This window comes from Lytechinus variegatus, chromosome 18, assembly GCF_018143015.1.
Source record: "Lytechinus variegatus isolate NC3 chromosome 18, Lvar_3.0, whole genome shotgun sequence".
In the NCBI taxonomy this organism is placed as follows: domain Eukaryota; kingdom Metazoa; phylum Echinodermata; class Echinoidea; order Temnopleuroida; family Toxopneustidae; genus Lytechinus; species Lytechinus variegatus.
In genome coordinates, this window is record NC_054757.1 from 2016579 (window position 1) to 2036967 (window position 20389).

Consider the following 20389-nt stretch of genomic DNA (forward strand, 5'->3'; position numbering starts at 1 on the left):
CTTGTCATGACATTGCATTGTACTGTATCAGAGAACACAGACAAATCTCGATATTTGTAAGTTTGGCAGTAAACGGTTGCGGGATCGATATTGTCTACATTTAAAGCTAATTATATCCGCGAAATGAATTTTAAAATTTATAGGCCTAAGTTAGGCCTAGATCTAATCTAGAATTATTATTTGGCTCCCGATCCTGTCTAAGCACAGGCCTGATTTGAGTGTTATTTCATGGGGATCTAACGTTAGGCCTAGATAGGCATACTGCCGGCATACTGTAAGTTTTATACCTCAACAATCTTGGTTACTATAAGTATGTACGTATATTAATATGCCATATATTTCAGTTCTTCTTTTCATACCATACGCCCATACGTGACGTGCCTAAGTATTATTAGCCTGGATTCATTGATCGTTGTCTGTACTGTGTACATCACATCCCCGCCATACTTTACTTTCTATCGTTGACGTCTACTCTGTTCAATGCATGAAGGTGATCTTCACAGCTTGCTCGAAGCAGTTGAGTTTACTAATATAAATATGCTCCAACGGAACAGCGGAGCAAGCATTAATCGAGTTTCCTTCACAACGTCCTTGCCATTCAGATTCACAGAGGGTAGACGTCCTTGTCATTTTTCAGAGGGTATACTACTACCCTGTGTGTGGCAAGGACGTCGTCCAGGATAGGCCCCATAGAAAATGGAATAAACCTCGTTTTTTTCTTCTATAATACATAATGATAATATTTGAAATTTATATAGCGCATAATAGTAAAAAAACTATGCGCTTTACAAAATATATTTAATAACTAATACATTAAATTTTATCTGAAATTACACAATAAACCTAAACCTTAATCCAAAAATACTTAATACAAATTAGAACAAATGATAAAGTAACATCACAAATGAAAGGAAAACTTACAACATTTAACAACATTAACATTAGAAAAGACTAGTTTGAAAATAAGTGTGTTTTAAGCATTGATTTAAAGATGGGGAAGGATGGTGCAGTTCTTATATTAAATGGTAGGGAATTCCAGAGTACAGGGGCAGATAAAGAAAGGGCTCTTTGGCCATATGTATTTGTGGAGGGAACAGTGAAAAGATGTAAGGATGAACGAAGGTTACGTCTTGGTTGATATGGTGCTATGAGTTCTGATATGTACTGTGGGGAGAGGCAATATTCTGGGCTGTATTAAAGATTATACGTTTTTTTCAATGGGCAACCAATGGAGATAGAAACTGAGTCACGTGCGCGAGCGCCTGTTACGAGCCTTGCCGCCATGGGTGTCGATCGGTATTCTTGGTTGGGGGGGATGATTGACACAAATGTTCTTGTGGATGGGGATATTTCGACATTACCCCCACTAAAATCACAAGTTAGGACATTTGGGAGTGGTTGATATGCATGGTGTTCTTGGCCGGAAATTCTTCATTGTTGTAGTGTACTATACTTGTATTATTTTTTTTTGAAAATTCAATTTGTGTTACAAGTAAGCCTACCGTATTCTAAACTCATACCGAGAAAAAAATGACGAAAATTGACTGGACCATGTACATAGTGATCTGTGTCTTTGAGCATGATGTATACACAGGGGCGTCGATCCATTTTTCAGAGGGGGGGGCAAAATTATGAATCAACGTTCCAAAGGCGCTCGATCACAAAAAACGAACAAACTCACCCACACACACATAGGCCTATATATATATATATCTATATATAACTCATGAGAAAGAGACACATATCTCACCTTCACCAACAATGCGAGCGCGAAGCGCGAGCTAAATTTTTTTAGTATGTCATGAAAACAGGAAAAATGTACCTGTTTAGGTTTGTTTGTAGTAACTCATGAGGAGGATCGATACATGTTTCTCACTAGAGAGCGAGCTGAAATTTCTTAATATTCTGACCTGAAAGCTTGATATTCTAAGCATTTTTGGTACCAATGATTAAGATGGATATCTAGAAGAACAATAGATGCGAGCGCGAGCTGAAAATTTTGATATTTTGATCTGGAAAAAGGGACACTTTAATGGAAGATATATATCCAACAAAAGATTATTGCAAAATCAAAGTTCTTTTGAGGTTTAGAATTGAAAACGGGACATTACATTCACCTATATAATCAATAAAAAGTATGGGTTTTTGGTACATGATGCGAGCGCGAAGCGCGAGCTGAAAATTTCTATATTCCAATCTGAAAAGCAGACATTTTGAGCACGATTTTAAATCAAAATCGAGTTGGTATCTCAATCTCGCTTGCTGATGTCAGTGTAGCATTACAATCTTATTTTATTTTCTAGTTGCACATGCGGAATTATGGGGGGGGGGGGGCAAAACGATATGTTTGGCCCCCCAATATTTTCATTGGTGGGGCGATCGCCCCCTGCCCCCCCCCCCCACCCAGGATCGACGCTCTGTGTATACAACTTCTCTCTTAAATCTAACCTGACTGGCAATATCTTTATTCTTCTTAATGCATGATGATAAAATGTAGATTCGGACCAATAAAGACTAGCACAAATTACAACCTGTGTGGCTTCTCGTGCGCCATCGGGCTTACCGTCATTCCTTTATTTATCTTGCCACCCTTTTATTCATGATTTATTTGAATTAATTTATTCACCACTGGTGGGATGGAACATCCTATCAACAAAAAAGTTGATTTTCGTTGGGGTCCTTTTATGTCATGTGTTAAAAATATCATATACATAAACATTTCATTCTTTTTCATCTTGAACCTCCACCCATCTGTTTAATAGTCCTGAAAAAGAATGTTTTTATTTAATAACAATATACACAAATTGCGAGGGAAACAAACTGATTGATGGCATACTATAATCATCATGATCAAACTTTTCATTTTTTCATCATCATTATTATAATTTTTCTACCCTAAATTATTGGGGGGGATGATAATACAGGCCATCCCCCCCACTTGAAATATAGGGGGGGGATATATCCCCCCCATCCCCCCCGTGATCGACACCCATGCTTGCCGCTGTATTTTGAATTTCAAGAAAATTGATATTTTGTCTAGAATTTTGTCAAAAATCGTTATTCAGAGAGCACATCACTCCTGCAACACGATTGCATGCGTTTTATAGCCAATGTGTGGGCAATTCTATGATTTTCCAGATTCAGTTTCAGTAATTTCTTTCAAATTATCCTTTAAAAATATATGATACTACGTCAATGTCCACCTCACATTGGCTGTCATACACAATTATTACGAGCATATATTTATATTTTCATCTTTCCTAACTTTTCATGTTTATTACCCATATTCCTATACCCTTCAGTTCTTTCCGGGTAGTATAAATCCTATGTTTTTGTCTATTATAACCCTTACTTTTAAGCTATTTATTGTAATATACAATTCCTTATTCCTCTATAACATTGATATTACGTTGCTATTACTTATAAGGATGTGGTCTCTTATATTTTATAGTTTTAGACATACATTATTGTTATTGTTTCACTCAATTTTCTGTATGTTTCCTATTGTGCCACTAATTATTTCGATAGGCCTACTATCATGTCATTGTTTTATTATCAGTGAATTAATTATACAATTAGTAGTTTTATAATTAGTAACTGATCTGTTCTCATTTAAGTATAAATTTTTGTAAACTTTTGTTACCAAGCATTGCTTATATATTTCTGACTCAGAAGTCAGATTTTGATATGTATACATACAGTATGCATGATATGATGATTTCTGTTAATGATACATAACATTTATAAGGCACTTATTGGTGTTTCTCAGCGCATTGTGTTCTGTTTATGGTTTGTACTTGGAATTAAAAGAAAAGAAAGAAAAAAATGTGGCAGGGGAAAAGGACACAGCTAATGCAACTAGTAATCAACATGATCAAAAATCAAAACTGTTGTGCACCTCCAATTGACCGACCCACAACTGTGAATCATCTATTCAAGAGGTAGGTTTTGAGTAGGGTTTTGAACTGATTCACATGTGAACAACTTTCCCTTTGGTGGACTATTAAATACCCCCGAAATGTTCCTTTTTGCTTTTTCTTATGGTGATATACAAACTCTTTATCCATCATATTATTTAAAAATCTGTATTACATGGCCTCATATAGAAAGAACACATGATCTACTGATAGATGTGATAAAAGAGGCATTTTAAGTGAAATATATACTAAAGTAATGGGGAGAGTTGATCACACGTGACATCACACATCTTTGTCGCATTGCAAATGTGAGGATCTCCATAGCATTAGTGATCACAATGTTCAAATGCTCATAACTTTCTCATTATTTGTCCGATTTTTCTCAAACTTTCGTTGATCTGTTTCTTTGATTTTTCTGTTTTCACGCAAGCTATCTTGTTCCAAAGGTTTCATTCTTCTTTAAGAACAGAAATAGGGCCTATAATGAATAGGTTTAGATCATTTACACCAACGATACTATGCCCAGTCAGACCGAAGGCGATGGTATACTTGGAAATAACATAATGGCTTTGATTGGTCTGAAGTCGACTTCACCTGTGTAACCATGGTAATTGTGTCATCATAGCCCACATGAAGCACAAACTTTGCGTCTTCATTGACTTTGTCGTGTGTGAGAAGGACATTCAATGTCAAGGAATAATACTGTAAATAATCATTATGATTACATTGGAAAGAGATAAGAAGATGGATAAGAAGGCGACAGATACAATTGACACAATACGCGACTGCTATATGGTTTACAAAACAACAGATAGTGTCTGCCTCTGTGACCATTATGATCATGATGAGTGACCTTCAAGTTTTAACAAGTGTTTTAAAAATGGTTTTTGTTTTTGATTTGAAACATATTTTAATCGTCAATATATTAAGCATGGTTGTTATATTATTAAAAAAAAACATGGTTATTTGAAATTTCACATTTGTTTAAAGTACAAAACAACTAATGTAAAGTCATAGAGTAAACATTGTTTAAAAATATATATTCAATATCATGGTTTACATGTTTCGCAGTATAAAAAATAATGAGTGAATTGTGAATGTTTTACAATGGTAAATATCCATGGTATGAAATATATTTACGATTAAAAATATTTACATAAATATATATATTGCACAGAGAATCATCAAAACAAAAAAACATCAAAATTTCTTGTTCATAGACAAAACACACAAAATTGTTCCAAATGTAGGATATAAATATTTACTGTGTGAACCGTTTTTCTTTATCATTATAAAAAGAGAGTTTAAACAAATGTTTACAAAAATAAACTACAATTTTCAAGTTTTATCCAATATGTCATTTGAACATTGCCGGTCATATGTTTAACGTTTTGTTTAAAGGCTAATTCCACCCCAGAAAAATGTAGATTTAAATAAATCTGAGAAAAATCATACGAGCATAACGCCGAAAATTTCATCAAAATCGGACATAAAATGAGAAAGTTATGAAATATTAAAATTTCGCTTATTTTTCACATAACAGTGATATTTGCACAACTCATTGACATGCAAATGAGACAGTCAATGATGTCCCTCACTCACGATTTCTTTTGTGATAAAAAGAGAGTTTAAACAAATGTTTACAAAAATAAACAACAATTCTTTAAGTCTTAAGCAATATGTCAAGACATTAGAAATTGAACATGGCCGGTGAAATGCTTAACATTTTGTTTATGATCTACGTGCAAACAATACCCGATCAATTCATACAGTAATCCAGCTTGTATTTGACATTTTATTTTGTATCAGAAAACTGTAACTACTCCCCTTCATTTTTATTTTTCCAAATCAGGTCAGTTTAGTTTTCATCACATATGCTGACAACAAAACATCTTCATATTTTTGTTATGCTTGACGGTAATGAAAGAGCAAATAATTCTGGTCAGTGATATTGATATGATAATGATATTTAGGAAGTGAGTTCACCTTGTGATGACTTTGACCATGTTGATGATAATATTTACAGTGTTTACACTTTACACAATGGTAGGGCGATTTAGAGGGCAACTTCGGGCAAGCCTCACGCAGTCAGGGGTTGCGACAGGGGGGGGGGGGGCACAGCCCTACCCCCATTACTAATTATGTTCAAAACAATCTTTAAGTGTTTTTTAGGGGGGGTTGAACGGTTTTACCCTTCTGTCAAGGGTAAACGTTTTGCCGATAAAGATTGCTTCACGAATTATTTAGGGAGTCTTTTAGTTCACTATGCGATGCCTTTGACTTTGATAACATCATTTACACAACGGGCAATGGGTAGGTGCTCCGTGCTCGGGTGGGGAAGGGCAAGAACCCCACCGCCCGTTCGGCTTTTAGAGACACTAAGGAGCAAATTCCAAATAGGAATACACAAAAAAAAATTAAGTGTCGGCTGATTTTAATTTAACGTCCACATACCTGCAGAAAGATATGAAATAATATTTTACCTCTGCTGCGTGGGGTTATTCTGGTTAATCCGTTATCAGCGTTGATAGTATATTATCATCATTCTGTCGATCAACAATTATCCAAATTTGTGTATCTTTATTTTAAGCATATATAGAAAGATTATTTATATTGATAATGAGCTTTGGATAGTGGTCACGGGGGAGGGTGGACGCAAGGGGCGACCCGGGACCCGCCCCCCCCCTTATATGATTTTTTCACTGAATGAAAAGATTGAACGAAAAGAGAGTGGAGAAAAAGAAGGAAGTAAAGGGATATAAAAAAGGAGAGCATAGAAAAGATAGGTATAGGTCGTGTGACTCGACGTTATACCCAACTAGAAAAATAATATCGGGATGTCTGCATCCCCCCCCATTGCTAAAAATACCCGAGTGTTATGTAGCTGTCGGATCTATTGCACATTTATTTTCAGCCAGTCTTAAATGAAGACAAAGCAATGTGATGTACAGTTCATATATGGTCGCATGTCATAAGGTGGTCCAATTTTGCGAACAGGGTAAAAATTTTCAAAATTTTTATTTTTTGATATGTTCTAGCTATTACCATTCTCTAAATAATGAAAAAAGTTTGAAGTCTCAAATACCTTTATTTTTCCTTAAAATGACCAATTAACAGCTAATTATTGCATAGACATCAATGTAAATGTGAATTTTGAAATTTGTTTTTCTCAAATTGGACCTGCTGCACATAAAATGGTGTCAAAAGTTAATGCAACATTGGATCACCCTAGTATTTTGCAGTTATAATCTTGAAACATCAATAATTAAATCTGTACCAAAAATTGAATAATTATCTATTAATGTATGCATATTAATTACACTAATTAATTAACAGTATTTAATTTAACATTTTTGCCCCAAAAATACCTGTCACTGTGTTTATGCTTGGCAAAATGACAACATCATGGGTAGAAATGTTTGTTGCAATGATACACAACATTTATACTAAAAATTAAGATTACAAATTAGATAATTAACCAAATTTCTCCAGTTTACTAATTGATTAGGTTGCAGATCAGAGCTGACATACACATGTATTTCATTGCTGCATATTTTCAAAATTATCAAATTTCTTTGACATTTAGTTGTTCCCTGCTTTAAAACACCCAGAAATATGAGGATAACAGTCATATTACATATTATAGTAAGTTGTTAATTAAGTTTAATTAATATTCTATCATTCACCGCATCCACCGGCTCCGCCACCCCTGTTACTTCAAACTTAATGTGCTATAGTTTTTGTTCCTGATATTGTATTGATCTAATTCAAAGTAATATATTTAGCCTATAGTTCTAGCTTTAAAATGAGATCTTACTCAATAAATTTGGTCAAGATGCTGTGATGTAGCAACAATTTATCCATGGCACCGTGTGGAAAATTGTTCATACGCCACCCTTTTTGCATACCCAACTTATGAAATGCGACCACATATACATTTATTGAAGATGATGATTTATAAATAAGTTGATGGTGACAGATGATGAGTAAGTCTAATGGTGACTTTAATCTGTAGAGGAAGATAAAATAAACTCTGCAAACTGATATGGAATATAAAATGTAATCTCTTCTGTAGCTCTGAATTCTGAAACCAGTCTCTCATCTATATCTCAATCCAGAACTGTAATCTGCGTTGGGTTCAGAAGTGAACACTAGCTTTATGATTCTAATATTTTCTATATTTTCACACAGGTGTTTTGTTAGCTTGACAACTATAAAGTGCTTTAAACTTGGAGTTTGTTTCTACAACATGTCTCTATCGTCCGTCCTTCTCTATGCCGCCCGCCATAGCACCAAGCTTACCGCTCTTCCAACCGCGGTAAAATGCTTACCGCATCGTGCTGCTTTGAGCAGTGTTACCGCGTTGAATACCTCACCAGACAGAAACATCGTTGATCTCTCGCAGCAATCCATAGTATTACCGGTAAGGGAGGCTTTTCCTACATTTTCTTAGGGGAAGGAGTCCCCAAATGGGCTTAAGTGTTCTTTTAAAAAAAATCCGACACGTTTAATAATAGAGGTCAAATGTTCCAATATTTGCGATTTTCCTTTCGAAATTAAGGAAAATAAAATAAAAATCTACTCATTTTTATCAACACCCCCCCCCCCGATCGGTAACAGAAACAAGCTAATACGTTGTTTGTGTAGGCCTATATTTTTTTAATGAATGAAGTCAGCGCATATTGTGAATGTGTGAACAAAATAAAATATGTTTTTTTTATGCCAGTGTATTATTGTATACTGATGTTAATCTCCTCCTATCACCTTCCCCTTCTATAGTTCTTCCTCTTTTTCTTCTTGTTCGCCTTCTTCTTCTTCTTCTCCTACTTCTACTTCCTTCTCTTTTCTTCTTCTTCTTCTTCCTCTTCTCCTTCTCATTCTCCTTCCTTCTCTTTTCTTCTTCTTCTTCCTTTTCTCCTTCTTCTTCCTCTTCTTCTTCTTCCTCTTGTCCTTCTTTCTCCTTAATCGTCTGCTACTATATTTACTACCAGTTATGCAGGAGCCGCAATCAATTCTCCCCTTCTTCTACCTCTTTAACTTCTTGCTCAGCAAGCGAGTTTTCTTTATAATTTATATTAATATCATTCATATTTATATTTTACCAGGGGCCTGAGCGAATCCGTGTAACATCTTACATCAATGAGACTTGTTATAAACCCAGTCAATTCTACAGTGAGGTATCCACGGTGTATGATGCCTTCAAAAGAGGCCAAAAATTATCGAGTAAGTAGGCGAGTAACCAGGGGCGGCGATCCTTAGGGGGGACGGGGGCACAGTGCCCTCCACACACTTTGAATCACTGAAAAAGTGCCCTCATGAAAAATGCCCCCTAACGAACAGGTACTGTACCCCTTTCACCTGATGAGGACCTAGATGTTTGCGATTAAGTGCCATTATTTTCTCGTATAAGTGCCAATTGTTACCCCCAAAATGCCCCCTCTCTAGAGTGTTCTGTGCCCCTTTCAGCTGAGAAGGACCCGTTTTTGCAAGTGCCATTATTTTCTCGTATCGGTGCCAATTTTTTCAAACAAAAATGTCTCTCACAAACGTGTTCTTTACTCGTTTAATATGCGAAGGACCCGTTTTATGTGTGAGCAAGTGCCCCCTTGCTTTCTTGTAAGTGTTCTTTCTCTAATCAGTGCCCCTTTTTACTCAAGAAAAATGCCCCTCACGAACGTATTCGGTGCCCCTTTCATACATGAGAAGGACCCTTATTATTGCCGTATTGCATGTGCTCCTTTGCCTTCTTATAGGTGCTATTTTCGTATCAGTAACCCCTTTTAACTAAGGAAAGTGTCCCTCATGAACGTGTTCTGTGCCCCTATTCGTAGGTCCACGATTGGACGCATGATTACCCTCATGAAGCACTTTTACCCAATCTTTTTAGAGTGTATCTAGCAATTTGCTGCAGCTCCTTATTAGAAATAAAAATTCCAATGAGCAGTGATGAGAGTAATAGATTTTAATTTGGGTTAGAATATGAGTTCATTTTCGGTCCTTATAAGTGCTTTTGACATATCTGTTTTCTATGGATTATCTGCAAACTTTGCACTGTAAAGTACAGGGATTTAAAATAAATCCTGATCGGCTGTGAAAAGGGACCAGTCAGTTTTGGATTTAGATTTAAATTTTAAAGATTTAGATTTAAATCTTAAAGATTTAAATTTCAAGCATTTGTGGATTAAATATAAATCCTTAATATTTTAATCTAAATCCAAAAATCGACTAGTCCCTTTTCACAGCCGATCAGGATTTATTTTAAATCCCTGTAATTTAGAGTGTGTGTTTCGACCCTTAATTACCAATACCCAAGTGTTATTCACTCGTCCCACAAAAGTATTGTGGATTTGAGATCAGTGGCGTGGCTAGGATTTTTTTCCGGGGGGGGGGCACTGGGGGGGTCCTTGCTTTTTCAGGGGGGGGGGCACCGGCCATTTTTCCGGTGTGTGTGTATGTGTCACAAGAGCGGATCCGACTTTCGCCAATAGGGGACGGGGCCCGAAATTATCTTCACCTATATTTTCCCCGATCAGTCACTTCTTAGTTTTATTCTTATAAAACCACATAAACATGAAATAATCTCATAAGCCTTATAAAAAGTGCGAGCGCGAAGCGCGAGCGTATTTTTTTTAACTGTCATGTTTTTTTCCTGAAAATTTAATTTTCGCGGCAATGTTATGTGTGATCCTGAACAAGATTCGTATGTAACTAGATGGTTACTGCAAACGCCAATATATTTAGATAATGCGAGCGCGAACCGCGATAATTTTTTCTTTGACATTACGACCTAAAAATTGGTCATTCTATTTTTTTTTTAATAAATGGGATAGGTATGTAACTTAACAATTGATGCGAGCGCGAAGCGCGAGAGGAAGAAAATTGAGATTTTAGACCTAAAAGCGGGACACTCTATTAATATTTTGTAAATCATAAATAGGATTTAGTCAATTGGGTATCATTAATAATGCGATCGTGAATCGTGAGCAGACAATTATTGATATTCTGATGTGAAACTGGATAATTTAAGTACATTTTAAATAAAGAACATGCAGGCTATCGCACATGTTTTAGATTTAGACCTTAGAATCTGGGCATTCTGAATACATTTGTTTAATTGAAAAAACATTATGGAATACACGGAGACAATATGAACTTGGCAAATCTGATCAGACAATGTGACCACGCAGCGCGAGCTTAAAATGCTGATATGTAGACCATAAAACGGACATTTTACAGACCACTTGAATTTGTAAATGAAAAAAGATGATAAAAGCTCGATGTCCGAGCTAAAATATGTTTTGTATATTGACTTCAAAACTTGCTCCATATCAGCCTATTGAGCAAGATATGAATCTAATCGAACAGGCAATTCTGGCGCGAAGCGCAAGCAAAAATTTTATATAGTGACATGAAAAATTTGTTTTTTAATTGCAAGTCTTCCCCTCACATTGTTTCATTCACTCGTCTTCCTCCTCTTATTTTCCTCTTCTTTTTTTCTTCTGTCCTCCTTTTCCTTTTTTCTTTTCTTCTTTCTCCCTTTTCTTTCTTTTTTCTTGCTCTGCCAATTTTTCTGGGGGGCACTTGGGGGGGGCACACCAAATCTCAGGGGGGGGGGGTGCACGTGCCCCCCCAGCCCATAGGCGGCGGAAGCGGGGGGGACGTGTCCCCCCTAAATTTGAGGAGGGGGGACGGTCCCCCCCTAAATTTTTTGTTGATGACCTTTTTTTTTTTTTTTTTTTTTTTTGCTTGTCAATTTATTTTCCTACGTCCCCCCTAAAATTTTTGGGTTGAGAACCTTTTTTTTTGGCTTGTCAAAAAATTTTTGGTTGTCCCCTCCTAAAATTTTTGGCTTCCGCCGCCAATGCCCCAGCCCCCCCCCCCCCCGTAGCTACGCCACTGTTTGAGATTTGTACTTTTCCCTGCTAGATTCCCCTTGTCACATACTAACGAGTTAGAATCACCCCCTTGAAAATGATAAATTGAAAATAGCAACAAAATAAAATAGAATAAACAAATATCAGACATATTTGGCTCATCTTGCTACCGATGTTCTTTTTTCTAATTCTTTTATTAATATAATACGTCTGCAGTTACTGAAAATATGATTAATCATCGTATACCTGTATACTGGCAATGATAAGCGCGGGTCAATTAATCATTCCATAAACGTGTTCATGTTTGAACTTCTGCTGCCATGTTTACACAGCAAACAACGTAAAGTGTCGTGAACCTACGATGTATATGGCGGCTCACCCCAAGCGGGTGACACGACATTTGCACCGGCGACAGTTGCTCCGGGCTTTATTTCGTCTTAAGATGTAGGGTATAGGGATATAGGTTAGCGATGGGGTTTTATAGGTTTTAGCGTTTTGTTTAAAGGAGAATGAAACCATTGGAACAAGATAGCTTGTGTGAAAACAGAAAAATCAAAGAAATAGATCAACAAAAGTTTGAGAAAAATCGGACAAATAATGAGAAAGTTATGAGCATTTGAATATTGCGATCACTATTGCTATGGAGATAGCAAATTGGCAATGCAACAAAGATGTGTGATGTCACTTGTGAACAACTCTCCCCATTACTTTAGTATATATTTCACTTGAATTGCCTCTTTTATCACATCTACCCATAGATCATGTGTTCTTTCTACATGAGGGCATGTAATACATATTTTTTAAGAATACATAATGGATAAAGAGTTTGTATCATCGTAAGAAAAAGCAAAAAGAGACATTTTGAGGGTATTTTATAGTCCACCAAAGGGAAAGTTGTTCATCAGTGACATCACACATCCTTGTCGCATTGCCAATGGGAGGATCTCCATAGCATTAGTGATTGCAATATTCAAATGCTCATAACTTTCTCATTATTTGTCCGATTTTTCTCAAACATTCTTTATTCTTATTCTTTGATTTTTCTGTTTCTACACAAGCCTATTTGTTCCCCTTTAAGATAGGGTATAGTGTTAAATTTAGGGTTGAGGTTGGTAATTCCATTAGTGTGTGGAATTTACAGCAGAGCAATTGTCGCCGGAGCAAATGTCATGGAACCATCTGCTTATCGTGAACTTTCAAATGTATTCCCTGTTTAACGAGTGGCTGAGAATGAATGGAGTTCGGGTCCAACAAAAAGTTCGTACTACACTATAAATATACACAGCGTCCCAGAAAAAATGGAAATTAGGATTCTCATTTTCTTTCGCCTTTACATGATATTTCATTTACATGAAATTCTGCCATTCTTCTGTTTTTATACCTAACATGAGAGGAACAATTCATCACGTATTAATGATCAAGACGAATTTGAAATTTTGAAGTCTAAATTAGGACGTGGAGAAAAACTGGACAGGGTTGGTTCTAGATACGACGAACGTGCTATATCACTGATCTATGAAATGAGAGTGGATTCATATTCATTCGTGAATTTCTGCGAAAATCGTTTCGGATACGCCTCAGTATTTATGTATGTTTTCTGCCGTGAGTGAACGGTTTGCTAAGCCTTCGGTCTCAAATTAAAGATGAGATGCCACAGTGACTCTAACCATAAGTATAGTAAAGCATATTTAATAATTATGAATTCTATCTCTGGTTTACTTTTTGTGGGACGCACTACTGTAATATAGGGCCTACTAATAGTCATGATAAAGTATGCAAACATTTGACGTCATTATGACGTATGTTCATTATTTGCACCATCTGTTCTAGACATTGAAAATGCGAATGACATTCAAATGGCATTTATTTTTGTTCGATTTGTTATGAGTTTAAATACAGTTTTATCTCAATGAATTTTGGCCACCTTAAAATACATATTATCTTTGTTATCAATTTGAACCACTATTTTTAGATATTATCATGATAATTAGTCCACTTGATGAAAATATATTTGTTAATTGAATTTAGGTTCATGATTCGGCCATTCAACAATGATAAACATTGGTAACTTTATCAGTGTTTATAGTGCTCATAAATCCGAAATTGTTTTACAAGAGTGCCATACTCGTTACCAGAAGTTACACACCTTCAACTAACCCCGTCCCGCCCTCACGGCAGCCCCCCCCCCCCCTCCGTCTCTTTTTTTTCCCTTTATCTATCTCTTTCACGGTAAAGTAATACTAGTATGATTAAAACCACTGTTTCATTGAATTGAATTGAATTGAATTGAAGGTTTTATTATCATTTCATCGCAGCCAGTGGCTGAATTGAGAAAGATTTACAAAGTAAAAACATAATATATAAACATAACAGTGAAATATTTGATGTAAATCATAACCGCAACAACATTGAAAATAAACAATTCTTTTTTTTAAAGAAATGTCCAATAACCAATTAATACTCCAGTAAAATTTTGAGACATAATAAACCATTTAGTATGAACTTATATATAGTTTTACTTGAAGTTGAAATAGTTGGTATAAAGAATAGTGTTTTGAGAAATAAATTGCAAAAATTTGAATATCGTGTAGAAAGTTATGGAAAAACTGCAAAAATAAAGGTTTCACGGAGAGCATATTTGAGTAGCCTTGTATTCTCGAAAAATTCTAGTAATTTAACATAATTATTAGATGAATTCAAAAATATCTGAAAATAATGCATCAACAGTTTAAAAACTTAAAGCACTCAAATGTACATCCAAATTTATGAAAGAAGTTTATATTAAGGAAAAATTAGGCTTGATTGGGATGCATGGTGAAGATTTATTATAAACTCGAAATTACCTCAAAATTAAAGCGGATTGATACAAATTTTGAAATCGGTTGTAAATGAAAAATGATAAATGAAATAATTATGGAGCGTTGTGGCACAGTGGATTAGTTTTCTGACTTTGAAACAGAGGGTTGTGGGTTAAAATCCATGCAGCCATGGCGTAATTTTCTCCAGCAAGAACTTTATCCACATTGTGCTGCACTCAACCCAGGTGAGATGAATGGGTACCTGGCTGGATAAATTCCTTGAATGCATGAGCGCTGAAAGGCAGCTCGAGCTAAAGACGGGGTATATAATAATGATAATAGCAACAACGCGCATTGGAATAGAATATATCTAGATAGATGGCGCATATATATATGCTTATTATTATTATCATCATTAGTATTATTATTGTTGTTATTATTATTATTATTATTGTTAGTATTATTATTGGTAGTAGTTTTAGTATTAATATTATTATAAGTAGTAGTATTAGTATTGTTATTATTATTATTAGTAGTAGTAATATTACTAGTAGCAGCAGCAGTAGTAGTAGTAGTAGTAGTAGCAACAGCAGCAGCAGCAGCAGCAGTAGTAGTAGTAGTAGTAGTAGTAGTAGTAGTAGTAGTAGTAGTAGTAGTAGTAGTAGTAGTAGTATAAAGCATTCTTAATTTTTCTCTGTATTTCTGTAGATGATGGTAACTTCTTAGGAGCACGGACCGGTCCTAATAGATCATATGAATGGATGACATACTCACAGGTATGAAATTCCGCATGCAAAGTAATTCCGAAGGTTCGTTAGTCTAAAAACGAAATGAGGTTCGTAATTTCGAAGGTTCTTTAGTCCGAAAACGAAATGATTAACGAACCTTATTTCGTTTTCGGACTAACGAACCTTCGGAACAACGAACCTTATTTCGTTTTCGGATTAACGAACCTTATTTCCTTTTCGGATTAACGAACCTTCGGGACAACGAACCTTTTTTCGTTTTCGGATTTTCGAACCTTCGGAATAACGCCACAAATGTTCGGATTAACGAACCCTTTTACGTTTTCGGATTAACGAACATCGAGGTATAGGCAATTTACGTGTTTCGGAATTACGAACCTTCGGAATAAAGAACCTTCGGATTTACGAAGTGTAATTTTTTTTCAAGCAAAGGTTCATACCAGCCCTTTCTATATAGCCCTTCGTCTTTCTTTCTATTGTTTACTGTATTGTATTTATATCAATAGGCATATCCTACCACAAACCTTTGCTTTTAGGGTATACGACTTCTTCTATAAACCTAACATGTACATGTTAATTGTTTATATTCTTCATAAGCAAACTGATTTTTGTATAAAATTATATTTATGAAAAATGTAGAAATTTGTGGAATGGAATAAGTAAACAGGCCTAGTGCCAATAAATGAGTAGGTTACTTCTAATAGGCCGGTCCCTTGAAAGATTTTTTTTTTGAGTGGGGGTATTGATATGAATTTGAAAAGCAACAAAAAAAAAATAGAAAAAGTTATCAATATAAAATGGAAGTCATATTGGTCCCGGGAAATTTCAAAAAGCAAAAAAAAAAGAGAGAGAGAAAAGGTTATCACTACAAAATGGTGGTCATGTTGGTTCCGAGAAATTTGAATTTAAGCACCAAAAGAAAAAGAAAAAACGTTTCACTACAAAATGAAGGTCATTAGGGTTATATTTATCAATTTTTCGCACCTTCCAGAATTCCAGGGGTGCTTCCTATGGGAAATAACAACCTCAAGGAAAATCTTGGGGGTGCTTCCATATTCCTGCGATAAAGGGGTTGTTTGTCACACCTCAATGTTTAGCCAGCGTATGTAAACGTGTGTATGACAAGCAATAATTTGTTTTGTAGTATTAGCTAATGGAATTATTGATACCAAGAAATGGAATAAATCATGAAATGACTTTCCAAACGCAAGTCAGTATACGCTGGTTACACAGTCATATTTGACAGCTGCGATTGGGACGTTGTAACTTCATGCATTTTGGTAGCAATGATAGTTGTGATAAAAAAAAATGATGAGTATTTTAGACTTAATTTGATTTTTTCCCGATGAAGAATGTTATCTTTGTGGTCAAGGGAAATTGATTGGAGAAAATTTCATGGACTTTACTTTATTTCTATCCACATCTGTGAAGAAATTTTTTAAAAATCAAGGCTTAGTGACGAATTCCATACCTTATCGAAGTTTTCTCTGAAAATTGCACCCCAAGAACGCTGCGAAGTACCCCTAATAAATTAGATAAATGTATTTCGCCCCCTCAAAAAACTGACAAATGTGGAAAAGAAGCATTTCTACTCAATTCAGAGCTAGTAGGTGCATGATATAAGAATCATGCTGGTAGCTCCTTTTTTTTTCTTTTTTTTTGAAACCTTAACCTCACACGTGTTTAAAGGGACACTGTATATACATTGTAGTCGAGTTATCCTCCTGGGAGAAGTGCCCCCCTCACTTCTCCCGGGAAATATATGAATTGTTCCCGACATAATGCATTCTTGCAAGAGTCGATTTCCTCCTCTACTGTACCTTATATGGAATTCATTTTATTCACTCACATTAATTTGTCACTAATTTACTGTCAGGTGGGGGAGAAAGCTCGACTCTTCGGCTCTGGCCTACTGGCTCATGGTAACCAACCCGGGTCGTGTGTTGGTATCTTCTCTCAAAATAGACCAGAGGTAGGTCAATATGAGCAGGGTGGGTGGAAGAGGGAGTGTCTGTAGGGTGTGGTCTGTTTGAAAAAGGATTGCGATTAAGATGAATGGAATCAAAGGAGGAGGAGGATAATTATGATGATGATGATAATGATGATGATGACGACGACGATGATGATGAAAACGATGATGATCAAGATGATGGTGATCAAGGGCGGCGGAGCAGAGGATTATCTTTAACCTATTGGTTCATGGGGGACATCTTTTTTTTGGCCCCCCCCCCCCCGAAAAAAAAAATACAAAAGATAATCCTTTGTTCCACCGCCCATGATGGTGATGATGATGACGTCAACGAAGCACATACATATATTTTGGGAAAGCAAAAATTGATGCTATTAAATTCGTCTGTACTCAAGTAAAATAGTGATGAATCCCATTTATGATACATTTCTTTTTCATTCCAGTGGACTATAAGCGATCTTGCCTGCGTTCATTATTCACTGATATCTGTTCCGTTATATAATAGTCTTGGATGGGAATCATGCAGGTACATCGTAAACAAAAGTGAGTAAAAATTATTTATTTTCCCAAAACCTCGTTCGTTTTCCTGCAGCGCGATAGCGGGAGAAGTATGATATGAGGATCGTTGAAATATGAACTCACAACTATACCATTACTAAAATCATGTAAAGCATTGTAAGCGGCGAGCAACTCGAATGTTGTATGAAACTTTGTAGACTGATGTGACAGTATGTCGATATTTTCCTGGTGATGGTACTCACAGAGTGATTAGAATAAATGGTGGTGATTTATCATGATGTTTAGTAACGACTTACAAGAGTTTTACGATTGAGCATCAAGATCGTGGAAATGTTTCGACGCTGTACGCAGATCGTCGTAGATGGCGTACTATCGTTGATCACTTCTGATCTAGATGAATCAGACCAGAAAATACAACGATAGTATTCGTATTGATGAATACGTCATGGTTTATTTTAAGGTTTATGACATATCAATTGATCTCCATGTTACGTAGAAGAATTGCAAGTATGAGGAAATTAAACGGTCAGCAGCCCATGGAATAATAAGATTGATAATGAGATTGATAATAATGAGATCTATCTCTATCTATGCACGCTATTACTCTGTATCCTGTGAGGGGAGAAGTGAAGGCAAATAAAAATAGAGAAAGACGGTCGGGGTTATCAATTTTGTTATGTTGAAACAAACAGAGAATTCAAAATTTACCGAAAGCTGATTTGAAATAAGAGTGAGGCAATTCTAAGTAATAATGATGATGATAATAATAATTATAATAAACAGATTTACGCAGATTTATTAGGATCATGGAATGTGTATATCATCTTTAAAAAACCGAGTGATGAAAAGCGTTTAATATTGGAAAGGGATCGAACTACAGGTACCTCTTATAGAAACACAAGGGGTGACTTTCGAAAAAGGAAGGGAAACTATCTTTTCTCAAGCTCTTGTTTTCTTTCATCATACAATCATGTTGGCCCACATGAGTGCATACCATGTCAATACCAGTAGTTTACTGATTTTCACTGACTGCTGTTAGAAGCTACCGAAATCCTTACATCCGATTGGCTTATGGCGATTTGTCAGAGAAAAAAAATCTATAGCATATTTTTCATGAAGCACTTCTTCCTCATGTTACTATCTATAAGTATTCATATCGCTCCATGAGCATCTTGTTATGAGGGATGCCGCCCGGGAGATACCGGCTCATTACAAAATGTCCATGTTTGTATTGTTCTTTTTATCCACTACAATACCCCCCCCCCCCCTTCCCCCAGGTTGGCCCCGAATAGGCCTACCCAATTATGTTCCTATAATAACATGTAGGCTTTGTATCTTTATGAATCAAATTGTCGCTTAAAATAAATAGAAAGAGATTTTACCCTGGCAATTAGGTAATATATTTTTCAAATCTCTGCTCACGCAATAATGCACAACTGAAATATGACTAGAATTTTTAACCGCATATTACCCTCCATTCATCGCACCGTTGACGATTAATAATTGTGTGTACCATAATAGACTGATTTACTATCGATGTGCGTATGAATGGTATTCACTTCTGAAGGAAACACAAATCTCATGAATACAACTGCGAATACAACACGGTATTTCAATCATTACGAACAGTTATATTCTATTATCCATGCATGAGTTCATTAGAAAGGATTTGCCTCTGGTTGTGGTAGAGGAGTTTTTCCTGGTGGGCACCTTACCACTTCAATTATGTAGGAGTGTACGTGAACCAAAATGATGATAATTCTCTGAAATTCACGCCCGGGGGGGCCACTTCCATTCACAAGTGGATACCATGCGCGACCACGGGGTCTCGAAAAGCACCCTAAACACGTAATTTCCATATTCTGAAAATGCACCCCTTAACAAGTATTGGCGTGTGAAACCCTACCCTTAACAAGTATTGGAAACAAAACGATACTCTTGGCAAACATTCCCTGAAATGAACCCCTAAACAAGTACAGGAATGTTTTATTGTTACGGGTCCTTCGGTCGTCGGCTTTACCTTATTTGGTTTAGTACGACCCCATCTTCTACACCTCGCGCAAATCGGGCTCTAAACACGAAGTGTTGGGGCAAAAAGGACATCCTTTATAAAACATTTGAATTTTGTTTTATCATCCCCGCAAATCCGACCCTAAACACGTAATTTTCCTAGCGAAATAGATACCCTTTTTTCATTATTTTTGTGTTTTTGACACCCTTATCACGTTACGTACGTAACGTGCCCTATCGTGAAAAAGACATCCTTTTTACGTGTTTTTTTGGTCGCGCATGGTATCCACTCGTCAATGTAAGTGGCCCCTCCGGGAATTCATGCCGAATTCACGCAATATTTCTCACATCTTTTCAACTTTCAATTTCGTTCAAGCATGGACCTGATTACACCATAGAGCTATTTATAGCTCCATGATTACACGATGCTTGATGACTTTAGTGAGAAGCAAGTTCATTAGTCTTGGACTAAAGCCCTTTTTTCTAGCCCCCACCCCCTTCCCCCTTTTTTCCATTTTTATTCTCGATCCCTCTCCCTCTCTCTCCTGCCTCTGTC

At 36.2% G+C, this 20389-nt stretch overlaps 1 protein-coding gene across 1 annotated transcript in view; it reads left to right on the top strand.

The window, feature by feature from the left end:
- The window catches only part of LOC121431735 (long-chain-fatty-acid--CoA ligase 5-like), a 44800-nt gene that overhangs the window by 488 nt on the left and 23923 nt on the right, over nt 1-20389 (top strand). Inside the window, exons 2-6 of the mRNA XM_041629423.1 lie at nt 8109-8340; nt 9023-9140; nt 15298-15365; nt 17212-17307; nt 17748-17847. Of these exons, the coding sequence (XP_041485357.1) occupies nt 8167-8340; nt 9023-9140; nt 15298-15365; nt 17212-17307; nt 17748-17847 (556 nt within the window). The 5' untranslated portion in view covers nt 8109-8166. The remainder of the gene's footprint in view (nt 1-8108; nt 8341-9022; nt 9141-15297; nt 15366-17211; nt 17308-17747; nt 17848-20389) is intronic.